At 42.4% G+C, this 22,706-nt stretch overlaps 1 protein-coding gene across 1 annotated transcript in view; it reads right to left on the bottom strand.

Annotated features, from left to right (window-relative positions):
* LOC137649337 (corticotropin-releasing factor-binding protein) overlaps nt 1–22,706 on the bottom strand; it is a gene marked incomplete at its 5' end in the record, with an annotated part of 300,484 nt that overhangs the window by 128,021 nt on the left and 149,757 nt on the right. The window contains one exon of the mRNA XM_068382319.1: nt 469–670. Within this exon, the coding sequence (XP_068238420.1) occupies nt 469–670 (202 nt within the window). The remainder of the gene's footprint in view (nt 1–468; nt 671–22,706) is intronic.

Consider the following 22,706-nt stretch of genomic DNA (forward strand, 5'->3'; position numbering starts at 1 on the left):
ATGGGTGAAGATAAGACAAGAGCATACAATGTAATACGAAAAATTAAACTATTCATATGAAGAGGTGTTTTTTTTTTTTTTTTTTTTTTTTTTTTTTTTTTTTTTTTTAATCAGACATTTGTGATATTACCCTACAAATATAAATTTTGTAATTTTTAGTTTCTAATGGAGGTACGAAACTGTCATAACAAATCAGCTAAAAAATATTTGAAGTAGAAGGAAACTGCAAGATACTGATAAGTTTCGAATGGACTCTGAAGTAGAACAACAACACAATCTTCACATTTTCCATCCTTCGAACTCATCCCTCACCTTTGACAGCAAATCACTAAGAAGACTGCTACATATCTCGATTTGAATATGAAGAGAGAGAGAGAGAGAGAGAGAGAGAGAGAGAGAGAGAGAGAGAGAGAGAGAGAGAGAGAGAGAGAGAGAGAGAGAGAGAAGCTCAAACCGTTGATAACTCACGTGATGGATTCTTGGTGTATCTGACAGTGATTTTGAAGCCATTCCCTCGCGTAGGGATGCGGTACTGAATAAGAGCTGCGTTTCCAGTCGACAAAAACTCCTTCTTCTTCAGCTTCCCACAAAATTCGTGGAATCGGCCCTCGAGGGGCGCATCCATCTTGCTTGGAAATACCTCCCCACTCATCTCCCATCCATCCACAAACTGTTGAAGAGAAAAAAAGTACACTCAGAAAAAAAAAAAAAAATATTAGATTACTTTCGTGAAAAAGAATATCATCTTAGTTTATTTTCTTAGGACAAAATCTATTACAAGTGTATTGTCCTATCTGAATGCCCTCCAATAGTGTAAACGCTAAAAAAAAAGACAAAAAAAATCTAATTTTTATGTGATAAATTGTCCTTCAACGCATGTTTTTTTTTTCAATCTAATAAAATCCATAAAAATCTGTTGACTATCTTAATCTCTTGAGTTGCTTAGAATATTCGTCAATATATATATGTTTTTTATTTCTTTCCGAAAAAATATGCTTATCAAGTTAATGGAAAATTATTCTTCGAAGTTGAATTTTTCATCGTACCCTAACCAGATACTCGAAATTACTATCTAAAACTGTCTTCAAATTTTATAACTCTCCACAGATTACATAAACGGGATAACTAATGAGGTGTACGGAAAAATCCTATATCTATGGTAAAATATTGCAGACACCAATGAAAAAAGGAAAAATAGATTTCGTGTGATGCTTACGCACATGTCGAGCTTATGACGGAAGTAAAGAAGGCAGGAATAAAAGACACGATCCCCAATAATCTTCTTTATTTACATGTGCATTGCTTGCTGTATTTGCATTACATGGTTCGCCCATTAAATTGGAATTACTGTTTATGTGAAATAGGGTGACCTACACTCGAGAGTCCTACTGTTGTAAGGACGTCGTCTTGCTGGAGATATGCCGGTTTTAGGTGATCAATGGTGATTCAAAGCTCTTTTTCACAAATGTTGAGGAGGAAATCATCCGTAGAATGACAGATGACAAGTAAGGGGCCTAGATATACTGGGGTGCAAGCGATGGCATTCATGGTGGTGCCTTTAGAATTAGTTTTCAGTCTGAGGAGGACCCCAAGGACGTTGTGAAAACCTGCTGGAGCCAGTGCAATATGACATCAAAGCTAATTTGAGGGTACATTAGAAATGTCCCATCATTCCGTTGGTTGTAGGAATGTAAATGTTAGTCCAATATAAGGTGATACCAAGAAGATACCATGATTTTGTCCACAGTTGAAAAGTCAAAGTGGTACTCCAGTTAGAAATAATATGCTCTGGGATGCTAAATTTTGCAATCTATCCAAAAAGTAAGGCAGCATTACATAAGATGCATGTTGCATCTTGTATGGGTATGGTTTCAAGCCAACGAGCGCAGTGATTGATGACTGTGAAAAGTAAGTGGTGTCACTGTAATGTGAGTGGTGGACCAACCACATCAACGTGAATGCGGGAAAATCAATGCAAAGGTTGATGAAAAGTGGCCACCCACATGTTGATGCACTTGTGAAGTTTGACATGAAGTACAAGCACAGACCAAATCCATGGCGTCTTTTGTAATTCCATGCCATATAAACTTCAACTTCAGTTGGTATGTGCGAGGAGTGTGGGGTGTGGGAGGCCATGGATCAATTGAAACACCTGTTAGCGCATGGCCTACCATTACTGACGTCACACAAATAGGGCGGCATTAGAGTCATCGAGGGTGAAATCTTCCCAAAGGATAGATGTTCAGGATGCCCAGCTAGTTTGGTAAGCTGGGTCCTTTGGGTGGGCTTCTGCTAAGTCCTTGTAATCAATTCCAAGGTTGATGGCAGCCAGTCTGTGTTTCTGGAAAGGTTGTTGATGGTGGAATTCAGCTTACCAAGCAGATGTTCAATGGTACAGTTGAGGTTAGAATCGGAAGAGAGATTTCGGCATGGATGAGCTGACTAGGTGTTGGTGTACCCAAGAAGCATGTGGTCCGTGGAAATGACGAAGGACATACCCTCTAAGAATTGGCAGAAATGACGGAAAGCCAGGTACAACAACTGTAGTATGCAATCCATTGTGAAGTAGCTGGATTACGCCTTGGTAATTTTCATACTGAAGAATTCTAATGAGCCTTGCGATTAGTTGATTATCAATTTAAGTTATGCCTGTACAAACAACATCACAGGTATAAGTGAAGAGATACTTCAAGAAAGCTCATACCACTGGCAGTTCTTTCTGCAAATAGCCTCTGCAATGTTTATGATACAGAAATCTAAAATCAGTGGCTATAATACTGCATGCACTCAATGGACAGCTTCTAAAACGTTTACAAGCAACAACGCAAAAAACATGTTCATACTATATGGAATCTAAGAAAGATTACAAAGGTACATTTCAATATACACTTCTAAGCAGGGAATGGGAGTCGTTTTGGGGCTTCAACGTGCATTCTGTTACATAATGCGGCATAAAATTAAAAGTCCCTATAGGGGTGCAATTGGCATAGGAAAGGTGGAGACTAGAGAAGGTGATAGGGCTTTCTTTGTATTGAAGAAAGCCACTTTCTGAAGAGGTCTAACTACAGATTTTTTGGTTTTCCTTTGAGGGAGAGCAGAGGGGGTCAAGAATGTTGGTAATGGCTGGCAAAAACCAGTAAAAATAGTTCATCATTCCTAAGAACGCATGCAGTGCAAGAGAACCAAAAAGATTAAGTAGCACTCAAAAAATTCTTGAATAAATGGTGTGTATGATTGTGCGTATATGAAATGGATTTTCCCTTTTTCGTTTATTTCATATTATATATATATATATATATATATATATATATATATATATATATATATATATATATATATATATATATATATATATATATCTATATATATATATATATATATATATATATATATATATATATATATATATATATATATATATATATATATATATATATATATATATATAAATATATATATATATATATGTGTGTGTGTGTGTGTGTGTGTGTGTGTGTATATATATAACATTTATTTTTTTATGAATTTATATAGGAAAATATTATTCAGCTTTATTTTCCTATTTAGTTTTTTCCCTGGTTACCGAGTAATTATGAAACATTTACGAGTATATATTCACCCGAAAATCCCTCGAGCCACACGTGTTGGCATGAGATTTGGCCTTGGTTTAGTGATTGCATTAGAATATTTCTTTGCAGGTGCGTTTGTGCTTGTTTGAATAATTGTATTGTGCATGTATCACTTATCACTAAATCGTGCATTCTATTTACTTTCACATGGTCGATGACAAAATGTTAAAAAGATTTATATATTTATATATGATACACTTGAGTGTATTTTATACTTTTTACAAAAAAAAATTTGTCTTTCACCTTCAATTATTATTTTTTTCAGAATTACCTCTTGATTTTATTTTCAAGTTTTATCGAACAGTTTACCAGCTTTTCAAATCTTGTTTTATTTTGTCATATCTATTTGTTACGGAGTTATTACGAAAAACGTAAAATTATATTCATAACATTGCACCCAAGGAATCGGCAAGAATTTACGTGTGGATAGATAAGATTTTGTAGGTGGGTGTATACATATGTAAATAACTGCGATATCCATATCCCATACGTCATTGGAAAGACCATTCTTCGTTCTTTTCCAAATCGAAAGAACTAACATAAAAATATAAACAATTATATAAGAAAACTGTTAGAATAAATTACCTTACAACATAAGTGAAAACTTTTGTTCGTGTTCCTACATTTTTTTAATATCTTTCAAACAATACATATATATTCAATTTGCGTGGTATATAGGATATGTATTCAGCTTTTTAATGCCACCTTTATTTTTCTTATATATTTTTTTTCTCACAGAGGTGCGATTCAAAACGTTAATATAAGTAGGTTGTACGATCTAAAAAATTCACCATGTAAACAAGCAGCATTTCTCAAACAGCTCAATGGCAAACACATCAGAGTAAATCGAGTATTTCCACGTGAAAGATAATTCTTTTTTTTTTTTTTTTTTTTTTTTTTTTTTTTTTTTTTTTTTAAGTCTTGTATAAATGTTCAATCATTACGACATCATACAACAGATCAGAAGCATAAATCTTTTATAGTTTGGACGTAACAATTTTTACAAAATAACTTCTCTGTGCTAGTGTGGCGTACTACCTCACAGTCAATTTGGCTCGGGCATGTACCAACCGTGTGTCAGACGATCGTACATAAATTATTTTGTATATATTATGCTTGTATCTGCGCTCTTCCCTCGCACTAAAAAGAACGAGAATAGACATGCTGGCGTGTCGCCTATGTAACATTGTCATTTTCTCAAACATGTATTTTCCTGTTGCCTTGAGGTTTTGTATATAAAGGAGAGTGTTCTTTAATAATGATACTCAGTTGATTGCATCCTGCCTTTGAGTTCACAACCCTCTCTCGGCTCGTCACATTGGTGACCCCGGAAGTCGACTCGCTCCCACCGCCTTCCATCCCCAAACCCTCGCCCCCCCATCGTTGGTACTATGGCGGACTCTACGGCAGTTGGTGCTGTGGCCGCTCCATTGAAACTTTCATCATTTGCCAGCGGAGAGGCGTTTGCTTGGTTTCAGCGCACAGAAGTCCAGTTTCGCATCAGGGGCCTGACTCGCTCAACCACCAAAGCAGATTATGTTCTCGCGGCGATACCCGAGGACACCTTCCCAGAAATATCCGACTGGCTTTGTGAACAAGGAGACACCCCAATAGTGTATGACGCCCTCAAAACATACCTTCTGCAGTAGTACTCACCTTCGCCAGCCGCCCGTATAGCAAAGATTTTTCAGTTCTCGCAACAACCGTTGGTGGACCAAAGGGCTTCGCTTGCCCTCAGGGAAATGACCAGTATCGCTCGCCTTCAACCTGCCACAGACGGCTCTCCTCGTGAGGTGAACCTACTTTGGACCCTTTGAATACGCCGTTTACCCAGACCTATACGCGCTGCCATACCCGATGTCGATAGTTTACCCATAAAGGACTTGATGACCAAAGCCGACGCCCTTATGGACAGCCACTTCAAGACCTCCAACAACGCCTCTACCCCTGACGAAGAGGATGCCTATTCAATGTCAACCAAAGATAACATGGATGCCGTAGGACATACACGCCTACCCCGTGACGTTCCGAAGCAACAACAAAGCCGCCCAACAACCACCAATCGCTCGCGCCCCAACGAACAACTTCTACAGCAACTTGCTACCTCCCATCCGCCACAGTTTTGTTACTACCACTTCAGATTTGGGGCACCCGCGAAGAAGTGTGCCACGGATTGTCAGTGGCCAAAAAACCTGTAAGTAGGCCATCGCTCGTGGCGGTGGCCTCCTGTGTTTCTAATCTTTTCTTTTTACAAGATGCAGGAATGGGCGTTGGATTTTTGGTAGACATGGGTGCTTGTCATTCTCTTTTGCCAAGGAAACTCTTCAAGGCACGACGTACTCTGTCTACATCTGCCGATGTCTGCTTGATAGCTGCCAACGGATCTGCGATACCCACCTACGGTTACGAGAACCTCGCATTATCATTCGGAAACGGCAAATTCAATTGGAAGTTTCTCGTTGCTGACGTCACAATGCCAATCGTCGGTGCGGATTTTCTGTCTCATTTCTACCTTCTGGTCGATGTCGCCCACCGACGATTGGTCAATGCAGACTCGTACTTGTCGACACCTCTTCAACCCGCCCCCTCTAACCTCGCTCTCCACATCAGCGCACCCACGGATGCCTACGCCCACCTCCTCACATCGTACCTGGAAGTTTTCCGTCCAGAACTTCGCCAAACGCCCACGGTTCCTGCCAAGCACGGTATTTATCACCATATCAAGACAACGGGACCCCCAGTCTTCGCAAAATTCAGACGTCTGGCACCGGAACGATTGGCAGCCGTCAAACAAACGTTCGCCGAAATGGAGGAAATGGGCCTTTGCCAAAAGGCCTCCAGCCCATGGTCGTCACCCTTACACATCGTTCTGAGGAAAGATGGCTCCCTACGTCCGTGCGGGAATTACAGGCGCCTGAAGATGCAAACAGAACTGGATCACTACCCCCTCCCAAACATTGCCGACATGATCTCCTACCTGCACAAAGCGAAGGTTTTCTCTACGCTCGACCTCCTGAAGGGGTATTATCAGGTGCCTATGAACCCAGAAGACATCCCCAAGACTGCCATCACCACTCCGTTTGGTACATACACCTTCAGTTACTCCTGTTTTGGCCTTCGTTATGCTGGGGCAACGTTTCAACGTCTCATGGATGGCATCTTAGGGGGCCTCCCTTTCTGTGTATGTTATGTGGACGACATACTTCTGTTCTCCTCCTCAAAAGAGGAACACCTCCGTCACCGGCGCATCGTACTCGACCGCCTGCAACAAAACGGCCTTGTAGTCCGGTACGAAAAGTGTACCTTTGGCGCCAACGAAGTGTCGTTCTTAGGGCACCGCATCACTCCTGAAGGAGTCCATCCCCTCCCTGAGACGGTAGCAGCCGTTTAGAACTTCTCCGCGCCCTCGACCGTCAAAGCTCTGCAGGAATTCTTGGACATGATCAACTATTATCACCGTTTTCTGCCAGCCATTGCCGCCACTCTTGCTCCCCTCTACGCCTCCCTCAAGGGCAAGCCAAAGGACCTGAAGTGGGGTCCCCTTCAAGAAGCATCCTTCTGCAATGCAAAGAAGGCCCTATCAACTGCTGCGGCTCTCACTTTTCCTATCCCACACGCCCCTCTCCTTCTCTCCACCGATGCCAGCGACGTCGCTATTGGTGCAGTACTCGAGCAGGTTGTCAAAGGCTCGCCCCGCACATTGGCCTTCTTCAGCAGAAAACTGTCCAAGGCAGAATTGGGCTATTCTACCTTCGATCGAGAATTGCTGGCGGTGCACTTGGCTGTCCGTCACGTCCGTCATTTCTTAGAAGGTACGCCCTTCGTCATTCGCACAAACCACATGCCTCTGATGCACGCCTTTTCTCGACAGTCTGATGCCTGGTCCGCCCGTTGACGATGCCCTGTCAAGAAACACATTGGCTGCCGTTCAACTGGGATTGGATTACAATGCCCTGGCTGAAGCCCAACGACAGGATCCAGAATATCAAGCATGTAGGACATCCTGCACGTCCCTCCGTTGGGTAGACCTTCCCCTCGACGACTCCAACACCACCCTCCTCTGTGACGTCAGTACTGCTCCCATGCGCCGACAGGTGCTTGATTTCATTCACGGCCTTTCACATCCCTCGTGTCGTTCTACTGCACAGCTGCTGAAGGCAAAGTTCATTTGGCACAGCATTTCCAAGGATGCTAAGGATTGGGTCCGCTCCTGTAGTTCTTGCCAAACTTCCAAAGTACATCGACACACGGATTCAGAAGTGGGTACCTTTCCTCAACCTCAGCGTCGTTTCGCACACATTCACGTCGATGTTGTAGGCCCCCTACCCACATCACAAGGACATCGTTACCTGTTTACCGTCATCGACCGCTCCCATGGAAACTGCAATGTCCGCCTCATGTACATCTGCCTTACTCTCTGGATGGATTGCAAGATTTGGTATCCCTGAGCATATTACTTCTGACAGAGGAACCACTTTCACCTCTCAATTGTGTAAGTCATTAGCGAATCTTCTGGGCATCACCCTACAACAGACAACGGCCTACAACCTCGCTGCCAATGGAATGGTTGAACGTTTTCATCGCACCCTCAAAGCAGCTTTGATGTCCCGCTGCAAGGATTGCAACTGGTTTACTCAGCTTCCCTTGGTCCTCCTGGGACTAAGGACCACTCCTAAAGACGTCCTCGACGTCTCGGCAGCTGAAATGGTGTATGACGACCCGTTGGTCGTCCTGGCCGAATTTTTTCCTTCTACAACCTCCTCCGATGATCTCCAGCGCATACGTCACGTCATGGGAAAATTTACTCCATGCCGCCAGACTTACAAGCCCCCAACGAAGCATCACATACTAACGGACTTGTATTCTGCAACGCACGTTTTCCTACGCAACGACACTAGCAAGCCACCGCTAACGCCCCCTTACACGGGCCCTTTCCTTATGATCCGACGCAGTCCGAAAGCATTCCTACTAAACATTTGTGGCAAAGAAGACTGGGTCTCCATTGATCGTCTAAAACCTGCTTATCTACTGCCAGATGACCCGCCTACAGTTTGCCTCTCTAGAGCAGGGCGCCCTATTTAACATGTACAGAATGTCATTTTTAGGGGGGGAGCCATGTACTAACCGTGTGTCATACGATCGTACATAATTTATTTTGTATACATTATGCTTGTATCTGCGCTCTTCCCTCGCACTAAAAAGAACCAGAATAGACATGTTGGCGTGTCGCCTATGTAACATTGTCATTTTCTCGAACATGTATTTTCCTGTTGCCTTGAGGTTTTGTGTATAAAGGAGAGTGTTCCTTAATAAAGATACTCAGTTGATTGCATCCTGCCTTTGAGTTCACAACCCTCTCTCGGCTCGTCGCAGGCATATCCTCGAGATAGTTAAGCACAGAGTAAGGAACCATAAATTTTCAAGTTCATCATTTCTTTTCATTATAACCATAAACTGTATACTTTTATTTTGTCATATTATCAAGAAAATATCCTTTAAATGGAGTAGCGAGCTTTGATTTAAGGATTTGGATATTATTTTGGTAAATATAAAATAATATAATTTGTAGCCAAATACAAGAACCATATATTTTCCAATTGTCATCTTATGTTTTATTGAATTCCGATCATAAATATCTAGGAAAAACACCCATTCATATGTTTTCCTACCCTTTTATATAAAATTATGGGGGATGCCGGGGTAAGAAGCCAGTTTTTTTTGGGGGGAGGTAGAGAAACACGAAGAACGAATTAATTGCTGCAATATTAATAGTAAGAAATGTATAATAGAAACATGATAACCACTTGGACAAATATATGGTTGATGTAAGTGGCATGGAATTAGTATTAGAATGACTTATAATTTATATTAAGATCCTCAAATGGTTTTTTTCTGCTGTTGCATGCTTCGTCACAACTAAGCATTATATCAATGCTCCAGTTCTGGCAGGCAGTGTATGGATGAGCTTGCTCCAGTTCTGGCTGGCAGTGTATGGATGAGCTGTGTACGCCATCTTAGTGGGTCACTGTTAATGTATTACAATTACCTATAATCTATATCCTTTCCCTCAAATGGCCATTGATCTGCCATGGCTCATTTTACTCACCAATAAATATTATCTCATTGCTCCTCTGTTCTTCAAAGCAGTACATAGATGTTCTGCATAAGCCATCCACGAGAGTCACTATTAAAGTATCATGAATACCTATAATTTATATCATGACTTTCAAATGGTTCTTGCTCTGACGTGGCTTGCTTTGCTCACAAATAAACATTATCTCACTGATCCTCTGTTCAGGCAAGTGGCAGACAGGTGTTCTGCACTCGCCAACCATGTGAGTCATTATCTCAGGGATTTTTATTTTTATTTTCATATGAGCAAAAACAGCTATAGCCTACAATGAATGGAGAGTGTTTTAAACATCATCAATCACCAAAATAGATGAAATTACACTAAATTCCGAAATAGATTGAACTTCCCTTTTGGAACTTCTCTTTGTCATGGTAGTCATCGGGCAACTGATGAGGAAGGTGGAAAAATGTTTGTTGCAAAATAACATCCAACAACCTGTGCATGAATATTTGGAAGCTATTTAACTGGTTAAGACGCCAACTAATGTTTAAATCATACAAAAAAGAAACAACAGGTGGCAAAAGCAAATGCACAAAATGCATGGAAAGTTATCCAAAATCAGTTTCCCAAAAGAAAACAAAGGACTTAAACAATGAAATGGCTTTTATATTTGAGTTGATCGATATGTAATGTTATGGCCCAGCCCTTTTAGTCATATAAACAAAAAGGCAAAACTTGACAGCACTCAACCCTTTCTTATAGGAAATTCCAGTTTCATTAAAACTTAAAGTAATGTATATTAACCAATATTTTACATACTGTATAGTGTTTACTGTTATGAATAGATTTTGCTGTAATTTTACATTTTAAAATTCTAGCTCTCCTGGATTATGAAATTGAGCGTATATCCTTACAGTATATCCAGTGGGAATTCTTTACTTTGCTGGTGTGACATGCTTAGGAGAGATAAGAACAGAGAGGTGGTCTCCAAATAACTAACTTTATTTGGCGAAAAGTGCAGGAATTCATATGACCCCAAAGGTCCGATAAGGGGAACAATTTTATGTGTATATTGAACAACTTTTGTCGTTTAGGTTGCGTAAAGCTTGCATCTTGAAAGCCATTAAAGTTAAATAGGTACCTGAGATTGAAATTGGCATAAAACTTGTAACATTCAATGCCTTAGGTCATTTAGGTTGATTTAAGTCAGGTGCCGGTTACTCTGCATGGTGTGATGAAGAAATAGAGAGAGAGAGAGAGAGAGAGAGAGAGAGAGAGAGAGAGAGAGAGAGAGAGAGAGAGAGAGAGAGAGAGAGAGAGAGAGAGAGAGAGAGAGAGAGAGAGAGAGAGAGAGAGAGAGAGAGAGAGAGAGAGAGCACATTCTTCTGTATTTATTACTGCGTTTCTAATTGCACATGCATTACATGGCTCCCCAATCCCAGAAGCTGACCTGCATGTAAAATTAGGTAACCTGCCCTAGGTAGTTGTACTGTTGGCAGGTCATCTTGAAGGAGATACGCAAGTTTTAGGCGATCAATGGTGATCCAATCCTATTTCCCACAAATGTTGAGGAGGAATGTTTTGAGAGTGCAATACAAGATAAGGAATCTATCGAGGAATGTTTTGAGAGTGCAATACAAGATAAGGAATCTATCCTTATATAAAGGCGTAAGTAGTGATTTGCAATCATTTGTAATTATGGTCAGAGACCATAATTTTTGTTAGGCCATACAAAATATCACAATGAAATATTATATCTCGGTGCGCATAAAGACACGTGTTGAGCCGTGCTGCTTTACAGGGGTGCTAGGGATTATCGAAGGAGTTGGCAGATGGTCAAAATTCTGCAGAGACAACCAACAGGTTGTCATAAACTTATTATCTGATGCTGAGACATTCATAGTGTAATGGGAGTGGTCCTCAGTACACGAAGGATCAATGGAAGTTATAGAAACAACCTAGAGTCGGTGCAGCGGTCCATCAAAGCATCTTTAAGAATACAATGATGTAGAGTGATGCCAAGGAGATGTCCTAATGATGTCCAAAATTCAGAAGTGAGAATTGTACCTCTGCAGAATATATGTTCTGGGATGTCAAATCATGATATCTATTCGGAAAGTAGGGTAGTAGTACATGAGGTATATGTTGCATCTTGCATGGGGATCGCTTCAGGCAATGAGTTGAGCATTCAATGTCGGTGAAGAGGTAACAGTGTCCTTGTGACATTAATATGAATGTTGACAAAACAATGATAAGTTTGATGAAAACTCCCCACACCAGAATTCATGTATTGATACACCTTTTTAGTTCGACATGAATTACTGGTCTCTTTATTACGGTCATGCTATGCCACATGAACTTAACTTCAATTGCTGTGCAGCAAATCAGCACGAGAGGTGCGAGATGCCAGGGATCAATTAAAAGAACCGATGTTACAGAAGAGGGTGACTCAAGACAGCTACAAGGGTCATATGGCATATGCATATGACAAAGGAAGTGCCATCTAGGAGTAGAAGAAGTGACAGACAGCCCAATACACTTTTAATAGATGGTGGACAAAGATAGAGTAACTGGATTCCACATTGGGAAGTTTTCTATGTATAAAGACCGAAGAGCAGGGTGATCCAGCAATCATTTATTCAAATACTGCCCCTACAGCGATTTCAATGGCATTGGTAGAGAGTAGGAGGAGGACAGTTGTCATAGAAAAAGTAAGAGCCTCAGAGAGGGGTTGAATGCCCTCAGGAGTGACATGATGATACAAGAATGTCCCTTCCTTGACTCAAAGGCTTTTCTGCTGCAAGCAGTCAAAGATGAAGTGTAGATCAATTAGGTGGGCTTTCCTTGGGGGTGGGGGAGAATACTAGTATATGATCTACTTAACAAAAGTAGAAGGGGGAGTCACATAAGATGCCATCCATGAGTTATTGATATATAGCCCTCGCATTACAAAGGCCAAAGCAGGAGTATGTGCTGAAGGGAGTGGAAGAGGGTTGATGGCAGTGTTGGGGATGTCTTCTGGGTTCATGATGTCAAGGGTCAAAAATACTTTAGCACTGTGAAGATAGGTGGTTATGTCTCTGAGGCTGGGGATAGGGTAGTGATCTGGTTCTGTATGCATGATAAGAGGTCAGTAATCACCGTAAGGAATCCCTCCTTCTTCAGGATGACGTTCAGGTGCAAAGGCCATGAGCTTGAGGCCTTTTGATAAAGGCTAATTTCTTCCATTCCAGTCAAAAGTGCATTAGTAGCTATCAAATGGTCTAAGTCTTACAAATACTGGGCCCGTCATCTTGTAATGGTGATAAATACCGTGCTTGGTGGGTATCCTAGGCGTCTGGCTTAGTTTTGGGTGGAGAACATTAGGATATAAAGTAAAGGGGTAAATATAGGCATCCGAGGTCGTGCTGATGTGGAGAGCAAGGTCTATGGGAGCATGTGATAAAGGTGTGGACAAGTAAGTGCTGGCGTTCACTAAGTGTTGATGTACGACATCTACTAGCCAGGTGGTGGAAATGGGTGTGGAAATATGCACCGATCATAGGCAGTGTAATGATGGTAATGAAGAAATTCCACTAGTCCTGGTATTTTGCTAACAACAGTATCATCATCTCATAATCATGGTAGGAGATATTAGATCTATTTTCAGCCACCGGTGACCATTAGTAGGCTTAGAATGATGAAGTCTCAATCTAATAGGGAATGTGGCAGAAGGGAATGACAGACAATAATAACTACCAGAAAGCACACATCAGATCATGAATCTTGCAAAGAGAAGAGTTTAGATAATGGGTAGGACATCGCCACAGAAAATGTCCTACTTACATATCATTTGACCACTAACATCTGGACGCACATTTCTTAGCCGCATCACTGAGTCTGTAGTGGTAGTACCACAACCGAAGGCAAGAGACATCATCAAGTGACTGTTAAGGCCCTTGATATGTGCATGGGTATGGGTTTGAGCATGGCATGGAATAGGTGGGTAGTGAGCGACTTTGTCGCTTTCAAGGCATGCCATAAAGTAGGTATTGATGTCCTGCAGTATTCACCTCAGACTCTGTCACCATTGAATGGTTGTTCCTTTTGCCAGGATTGAAGGTGTTGGAGTTCTTATTGGTGAGAAAGTGGCTGACTATACGGGTGTAGACATTAGTTATCGTGTCATTCAGAGGCAAAGATTCGACCTCAGGGTGGCTTGCATAGACACTGTCAGGTGTTGTACTAAAAGGGCACAAAGTAGGTTTCCTTCACAAGGAGAACTACCTGCAGCAGGCTGAAGAAGAGAAATACTTATATATTCTCTGAGAGCCTCGGCACCTTTTGGTCCCCAATGGTTGTTATGGTAACTGAAAAATCTTGGCTACACGGCAATGGTGAGTATGATTTTGGGGCTTCATACTGTATGGGGGCATCCCTTTGCTCACAAAGCCAATCAACTATTTCTGGGGAGAAGTAGTTGGAAATTGCAACAAGGATGTAGTCTGCTTTTCTGCTTGAGTAGGTCATACCGTTGATGTGGAACTAAAGCTCAATTTACTGAAACTAGGAAAACCCATCTCTACTGGTTAAAGGTTGAGTTTCACTATGGCAGCATGGCCAGATGAGTTGGGGTGTGTTGTGGACATCATTGGAGGATTTGGCAGATGAAGCAGTGAGGTTAGAGGCAGGCTTGGTGTTTAAGTCATCACTCCGGGGTCACCAGTGTGATGTGTCTGGGAAAGATAAGAACAGGAAGGCTGTATGTGGATAAGTATCTTTATTAGGAGAAAAACACAGGTCCTTATATACCCCCAAAGGCGAACATATGTGGGCAATTTTATGCGTACAATGAATGGCTTTTCAGGTTTAGGTAGAATGTTGCTTGCAGATTGAAAGTCGTTATAGTTAGAGAAGTACCCCAGTTTGACATTGGCACAAAAATCGTCAATATGATACCTACGGGTAATGAAAATAGATTCTATATTGGAGTGTTTACATCCATTGGCTTTTGTCATTCAGGATGATTGGAGTCTGATGGCAGTTGCATAAAAAAGAGAGAGTATTCTTCTACATTTTCATGTGCATTGATTGTTGCACATGCAGTACACTAGATTTAATTAGTACAGTTTTTAATTCTAAATTTCCCATTGTTAAGTAACCTAGCCTAAGTCTGAGGTTTAACCAGATATACATTTTCTAGTCGCCCTAGACCAGGGATGGGGAACCTGCCGCCTTAAGGCCGCATATGGCCTTCTGGACCATCAAGTGCGGCCTTCTACGACCTTTGATATATGTACAGTATGTGTAGTACATTTCTGCTTTGACACTGAATATTGTATATTTGAAATCATTCTACTGTATGTACACACATACAAAGATGTACACACAGACAATAAGAAAGTTGTGTTCAGTGATGTACCTCCCTTAGAATGGAAGCAATTTTTCCTTGTAGTCAATGAATCTTAACTGAACACAATTAGCCGTTTCCTTGTCAGCTGCAACACCTATTGTAGCAGACACGGAAAAACTGCTAGTTACAGTGAGTGAGTGATTTAACGTATGATGGACGTAAGAGTTTCTGTTTTGTCCATCTCCTCACTGTGATCTATGTTAGTTTTAGATGAGTCAACAGGTTCCAGATTTTTGGCATGAAAATATTTTATTTGTTCTTTCACTGATGAGTTTTGATTTTATGAAAAACAGCTTCCCTTAGGTAACCTTAACGCAAGGACAAGAGGAACAGACATTTTAACAACTCCAACAAGCAATGTCACAAAGGATGACTAAATTTTGCTTCCTTATTATAATAAGTTATGCACTGATGGTGTTCCATCTATAATGCCTAAAAACTATGGATTTATTGAACATCTTAAGAAAGCAAATAATTTTTTTTTTTTCAACGTAAACCACTAAGTGTGTTTAAACAGATACAATTTTGTCACTGGGGTGTTGCATTTTTATGAGATGTGATTGTTTAAAAAGTACCTACCTGCCAATATAAAATATTTGAAAAGGTTATATTGTTAATATTTATAAGCTATATTTTCCAAAACATTAATATTATTTTATTTATCACTTCAATACAAAGAACCTACTTGCTTAACTAAAGTAATTTACAAATGACATGCTTTCAATATTATTCATTTACTTACGGTAGTTTGAAAACTACCCAAACTTGAATGAAATATTTAAAAATTTAGTTTCCAATATAATGCATTTACTGATTACTTGTGTAAAAAGTACTTAATTCAAATATTTGAAATTGTAATGCTTTAAATTTTTATAAACCTGTCACTCTTTCTTTAGATTACTAATAAATTACTTGGATGATGAAATAACCAACAAAATTCTATGCGGCCTTAAGGAGCATTGAGGAATCGCAAGAAGGCCTTCATCCAAAAAAAGGGTTCCCCACCCCTGCCCTAGACATATTGACTGTCGCTGCTCATTTCACTTACAAAATATAATAGGTATAATATGGCTAAATCCGAGTAATTTGCCTATATGTAGGTAAGCTAATTCGCTGTACGATCTAATTGGTGAGAAAGGCCACTGTTTGGGGTTACTAGTTTGCAATTATAATGACAACACACGGGCATTATCACTACAAAGACTTACCTATGGTGATGTATATAACTAGGATACTTATTCAAAATACTTCATTTTATATGAATGAATACTAGCTGTGGCCTTAAATAGTCAGAAATGATATATTAATGAGAAATAGGATATGAGATATAAGGTAGAAATGTAAGACATTTAGCCATTAATCTCTACTGCTTGGAAGTTTTTCTCTCGTGCTAAAATTATTGCATTTCTCACCTTGTATTAGAATTATACCACCCAAAGCACTCATTATTTCCATCTAAGAGAATAATAGAACACACTTAATAGTATTGTTAATACTCAAGTAATAGTATAGATTCTAACTAATAAGAATGACACAAGAAGTAAGACTTCCTTATTTTGTATACAAATATGTACAGCAATTACTACTCCACTACCCTTACAAATCAAGCTGATCAGGAAGTATGACTACTCGAACAAAATGGCGTACAAGAGTAGTTTGTTTGAGTGCCATCAGTTCCATCCTGACTTCCAGGCACAACAAGTGCGTGAGCAATCGGACTGCTCCTAGTATGGGAAGAAGTCTATGTTGGAATACGATTAGATTACAATTTTAAAATCTTGTCTCGATGTCTCCATACATTTACATTTTTTTTTCATTAGTAGAATAGGGAACCACTTTGTTCCAACAACTTTGCAGGAACCCAACAATCCTTTGAAATTGCGGAATAATTCTGTATCATGACTGGCGATTCAAGATATGGCTGGGGGTCTTGAGAAATAATAATATCATAGTTAGTTTTTTGTGCTTTATGCGTATACAATACAGTCTACTTAATACATTTACTAAGATGTTCTAGATCCAACATTTTACGTAACTTCCTGCCAAACATCAACTTTGCTAGAGACATCCTTGTAGTGAAGTGAGCTGTGTGACGGGCCGAGAGAGGGTTGCGAACTGAAAGGCAGGATGCAATCAACTGACTTGTTTATTAAGGAACACTCTCCTTTATATACAAAACCTCAAGGCAACAGGACATAACATGTTCGAGAGACAAACAATATTACAGAGCAAAACCGGAGACATGATCATTAAGGTTTTTTTTAGTGCGAGGGAAGAGCGCAGATACAAGCATAATATATACAAAATAATTATGTACAATTGTGTGACACACGGTTGGTACATGGCTCCCCCCCTAAAATTGACATACTGTACATGTTAAATAGGGCGCCCTGATCTAGAGAGGCGAACTGTAGGCGAGTCATCTGGCAGAAGATAAGCAGGTTTTAGACGATCAATGGAGACCCAGTCTTCTTTGCCCCGAATGTTTAGTAGGAATGCTTTCGGACTGCGTCGGTTCACAAGGAAAGGGCCCGTGTAAAGGGGCATTAGTGGTGACTTGCCAATGTCGTTGCGCAGGAAGCCGTGCGTTGCAGAGTGCAAGTCCGTTGGTATGTGATGCTTCGCTGGGGGCTTGTAAGTCTGGCGGCACGGAGTAAATTTTCCCACGACGTGACGTATGCGCTGGAGATCGTCGGAGGAGGTTGTACAAGGAAAAAATTCGGCAGGGACGACCAACGGGTCGCCATACACCATTTCAGCTGCCGAGATATCGAGGGCGTCTTTAGGAGTGGTCCTTAGTCCCAGGAGGACCCAGGGAAGCTGAGTAAACCAGTTGCAATCCTTGCAGCGGGACATCAAAGCTGCTTTGATGGTGCGATGAAAACTTTCAACCATTCCATTGGCAGCGGGGTTGTAGGCCATTGTCTGATGTAGGGTGATGCCCAGGAGATTTGCTAATGACGTCCACAATTGAAAGGTGAAAGTGGTTCTCCTGTCAGAAGTAATATGCTCAGGGATACCGAATCTTGAAATCCATCCAGAGAGTAAGGCAGATGTACATGAGGCGGACATTGCAGTTTCCATGGGAATGGCTTTAGGCCAACGAGTGGAGCGGTCGATGACGGTAAACAGGTAACGATGTCCTTGTGATGTGGGTAGGGGGCCTACAACGTCGATGTGAATGTGTGCGAACGACGCTGAGGTTGAGGAAAGGTGCCCACTCCTGAATCCGTGTGTCAATGTACTTTGGAAGTTTGGCAAGAAGTACAGGCAAGGATCCAATCCTTAGCATCCTTAGAAATGCTGTGCCAAATGAACTTTGCCTTCAGCAGCTGTGCAGTAGAATGGCACAAGGGATGTGAAAGGCCGTGAATGAAATCAAGCACCTGTCGGCGCATGGGAGCAGGAATCCAAGGTCGCGGTTTACCAGTACCGACGTCACAGAGGAGGGTGGTGTTGGAGTCTTCGAGGGGAAAGTCTTCCCAACGGAGGGACGTGCAGGATGTCCTACAAGCTGGATACTCTAGATCCTGTCGTTGGGCTTCAGCCAGGGCGTTGTAATCCAATCCCAGTTGAACGGCAGCCAACGTGTTTCTTGACAGGGCATCGGCAACGGGATTCATTTTCCCAGGGACGTATTGGAGGGTGCAATTGTATTCAGCCAGAGCGGAGAGATGTAGGCGTTGACGGGCGGACCAGGCATCAGACTGTCGAGTGAAGGCGTGCACCAGAGGCATGTGGTCTGTGCGAATGACGACGAGCGTACCTTCTAAGAAATGGTGAAAGTGATGGACACCCAAGTGCACCGCCAGCAATTCTCGATCGAAGGTAGAATAACCCAATTCTGCCTTGGACAGTTTTCTGCTGAAGAAGGCCAATGGGCGGGGCGAGCCTTTGACCACCTGCTCGAATACTGCACCAATAGCGACGTCGCTGGCATCGGTGGAGAGAAGGAGAGGGGCGTGTGGGATAGGAAAAGTGAGAGCCGCAGCAGTTGATAGGGCCTTCTTTGCATTGCAGAAGGCTGCTTCTTGAAGGGGACCCCACTTCAGGTCCTTTGGCTTGCCCTTGAGGGAGGCGTAGAGGGGAGCAAGAGTGGCGGCAATGGCTGGCAGAAAACGGTGATAATAGTTGATCATGTCCAAGAATTCCTGCAGAGCTTTGACGGTCAAGGGCGCGGGGAAGTTCTGAACGGCTGCTACCTTCTCAGGGAGGGGATGGACTCCTTCAGGAGTGATACGGTGCCCTATGAACGTCACTTCGTTGGCGCCAAAGGTACACTTGTCGTACCGGACTACAAGGCCGTTTTGTTGCAGGCGGTCGAGTACGATGCGCAGGTGACGGAGGTGTTCCTCTTTTGAGGAGGAGAACACAAGTATGTCGTCCACATAACATACACAGAAAGGGGGTCCCCTGAGATGCCATCCATGAGACGTTGAAACGTTGCCCCAGCATTAAGAAGGCCAAAACAGGAGTAATTGAAGGTGTATGTACCAAACGGAGTGGTGATGGCGGTCTTGGGGATGTCTTCTGGGTTCATAGGCACCTGATAATACCCCTTCAGGAGGTCGAGCGTAGAGAAAACCTTTGCTTTGTGCAGGTAGGAGGTCACGTCGGCAATGTTTGGGAGGGGGTAGTGATCCGGTTCTGTTTGCATCTTCAGGCGCTTGTAATCCCCGAACGGACGGAGGGAGCCGTCTTTCTTCAGAACGATGTGTAAGGGTGACGACCATGGGCTGGAGGCCTTTTGGCAAAGGCCCATTTCCTCCATTTCGCCGAACGTCTGTTTGGCGGCTGCCAATCGTTCCAGTGCCAGACGTCTGAATTTTGCGAAGACTGAGGGTCCCGTCGTCTTGATATGGTGATAAATACCGTGCTTGGCAGGAACCGTTGGCGTTTGGCGAAGTTCTGGACGGAAAACTTCCAGGTACGATGTGAGGAGGTGGGCGTAGGCATCCGTGGGTGCGCTGATGTGGAGAGCGAGGTTAGAGGGGGCGGGTTGAAGAGGTGTCGACAAGTACGAGTCTGCGTTGACCAATCGTCGGTGGGCGACATTGACCAGAAGGTAGAAATGAGAGAGGAAATCCGCACCGAGGATTGGCATTGTGACGTCAGCAACGAGAAACTTCCAATTGAATTTACCGTTTCCGAATGACAATGTGAGGTTCTCGTAACCGTAGGTGGGTATCGCAGATCCGTTGGCAGCTACCAAGCGGACGTTGGCAGATGTAGACAGTCTATGTCGTGCCTTGAAGAGTTTCCTTGGCAAAAGAGAACGACAAGCACCCGTGTCTACCAAAAATCGCACGCCCGTTCATGCATCCTGTAAAAAGAAAAGATTAGAAACATGGGAGGCCACCGCCACAAGCGATGGCCTACTTACACATTTTTTGGCCACTGACAATCCCTGGCACATTTTTTCGCGGTTGCCCCGAATCTGAAGTGGTAGTAGCAAAACTGCGGCGGATAGGAGGTAGTAAGTGGCTGTAGAAGTCGTTCGTTGGGGCGCGAGCGATTGGTGGGGGGTGGGAGGCTTTGTCGCCGCTTCGGCACGTCACGGGGTAGACGAGTATGTCCTACGGCATTCATGTCAGATTCGGTTGACGTTGAATAGGCATCCTTGACGTCAGAGGTGGAGGCGTTGATGGAGGTCTTGAAGTGGCTGTCCATAAGGGCGTCGGCTTTGGTCATCAAGTCCTTTATGGGTAAACTATCGACATCAGGTATGGCAGAGCATACAGGTTCGGGTAAACGGCGTATCCAAAGGGCACGAAGTAGGTTCACCTCACGAGGAGAGCCATCTGCAGCAGGTTGAAGGCGAGCGATAATGGTCATCTCCCTGAGGGCAAGCAAAGCCCTTTGGTCCCCCAACGGTTGTTGCGAGAGCTGAAAAAGCTTTGCTATACGGGCGGCTGGCAACGGCGAGTACTGCTGCAGAAGGTATGTTTTGAGGGCGTCATACGCTATTGGGGTGTCTCCTTGTTCACAAAGCCAGTAGGATATTTCTGGGAAGGTGTCCTCGGGTATCGCTGCGAGAACATGATCCGCTTTGGTGGCTGAGCAGGTCACGCCCCTGATGTGAAACTGGACTTCTGCATGCTGAAACCAAGCAAACGCCTCTCTGCTGGCAAACGATGAAAGTTTGAATGGAGCGGCTGCAGCACCAACTGCCGTAGAATCCGTCATAGTACCAACGATGAAGGGGCGAGGGGGTGGAAAGGGGTGGGGGTGGAAGGGGGTGGGAGCGAGTCGGCTTCCGGGGTCACCAATGTGACAGGCCGAGAGAGGGTTGCAATCAACTGAGTTGTTTATTAAGGAACACTCTCCTTTATATACAAAACCTCAAGGCAACAGGACATAACATGTATGAGAGACAGACAATATTACAGAACAAAACCGGAGACATGATCATTCAGGTTCTTTCAGTGCGAGGGAAGAGCGCAGATACAAGCATAATATATACAAAATAATTATGTACAATTGTGTGACACACGGTTGGTACAGCAGTTTCTCTGAAGCGTAATAAGAATTTATCTAGCCCTGTTTCCCAATTTTCACCAGAAGTTATTCAGAAAACTAAAGAGTTTCCGCATTAGTTTTAAGCCTGGCCATTAGTACCTGGCTGATAAGGGATAGAAATGACATGACAGACATCATTCTTTCCTAATAATAGCTCAAACTCCTTAGAGAGCAAATTAGGTTATCCGATATAAAAGTCGAAGGTAAACCAAAATGTGAAAATATTGGTCTAATTAAGTTAAAGTAGTAAAAAAGATAAAGAAAAAAAAAATTCGGGATTTCCTGGGACAAACTATTGAAAATATAAATAGGATGGTCTTCCTTGTAGTAGTAGTAGTAGTAGTAGTAGTTGCTGTTGATGATTATGTTTTTGTCAATGATGATGTGACACAATGACGTGTGTATGTGTGAGAGAGATTATCCCATTGCATCTCTCTCTCTCTCTCTCTCTCTCTCTCTGGTAGTCCTTCTCAAGTTCAGTCTTAGGACTATACTTCAGTGGTTTGTTTGTTACAACAGGACAAGGCACAAACAACGCTCCACTAACCTCATTTTCCAGTAGAACTTCTACTTTTTCGACAACCAATGAATCCTTTTCCACAAAATCAAATGACCTGTCAGCACCTTGCATGATATTTTCAAAGGGCAAATAGGGGTAACTTCCTCACCTTATATTCCTTTCAATATGACTGAATATCCTTCGAGAGGCTGTTCCACCATTGGGTGTACGCCTTGCGTCACCACACTATGATTACATCCCTTGTCGCGCAATATCTTGACCAAGATCTGCTTGCTCCCTTCCAGAGCGGCTAACATACCTTCATAAATATATGGTTTAATGGCATCCACGCTGTTTGGGGTTTTTCTGTTTGTCGTGTAAATGTTAACTATTTTATTTTCCTCGTCCGTTTGATTCTTTGTCTTTGTATTCTGCGGAGTTGAATTACCCTTGACCACTTGGGCAACTGCTTACGGTTGGTTCGACCAATAGGCCTATTCCTTACTGATATGGCCTCTTTTGCCACACTTGTAACAGATGATATAAATCTTCTGCACGTCTTCCACACAACTTGAAGGAGGACAATTCAACAAT

Source organism: Palaemon carinicauda, chromosome 11, assembly GCF_036898095.1.
Source record: "Palaemon carinicauda isolate YSFRI2023 chromosome 11, ASM3689809v2, whole genome shotgun sequence".
Classification (NCBI taxonomy): domain Eukaryota; kingdom Metazoa; phylum Arthropoda; class Malacostraca; order Decapoda; family Palaemonidae; genus Palaemon; species Palaemon carinicauda.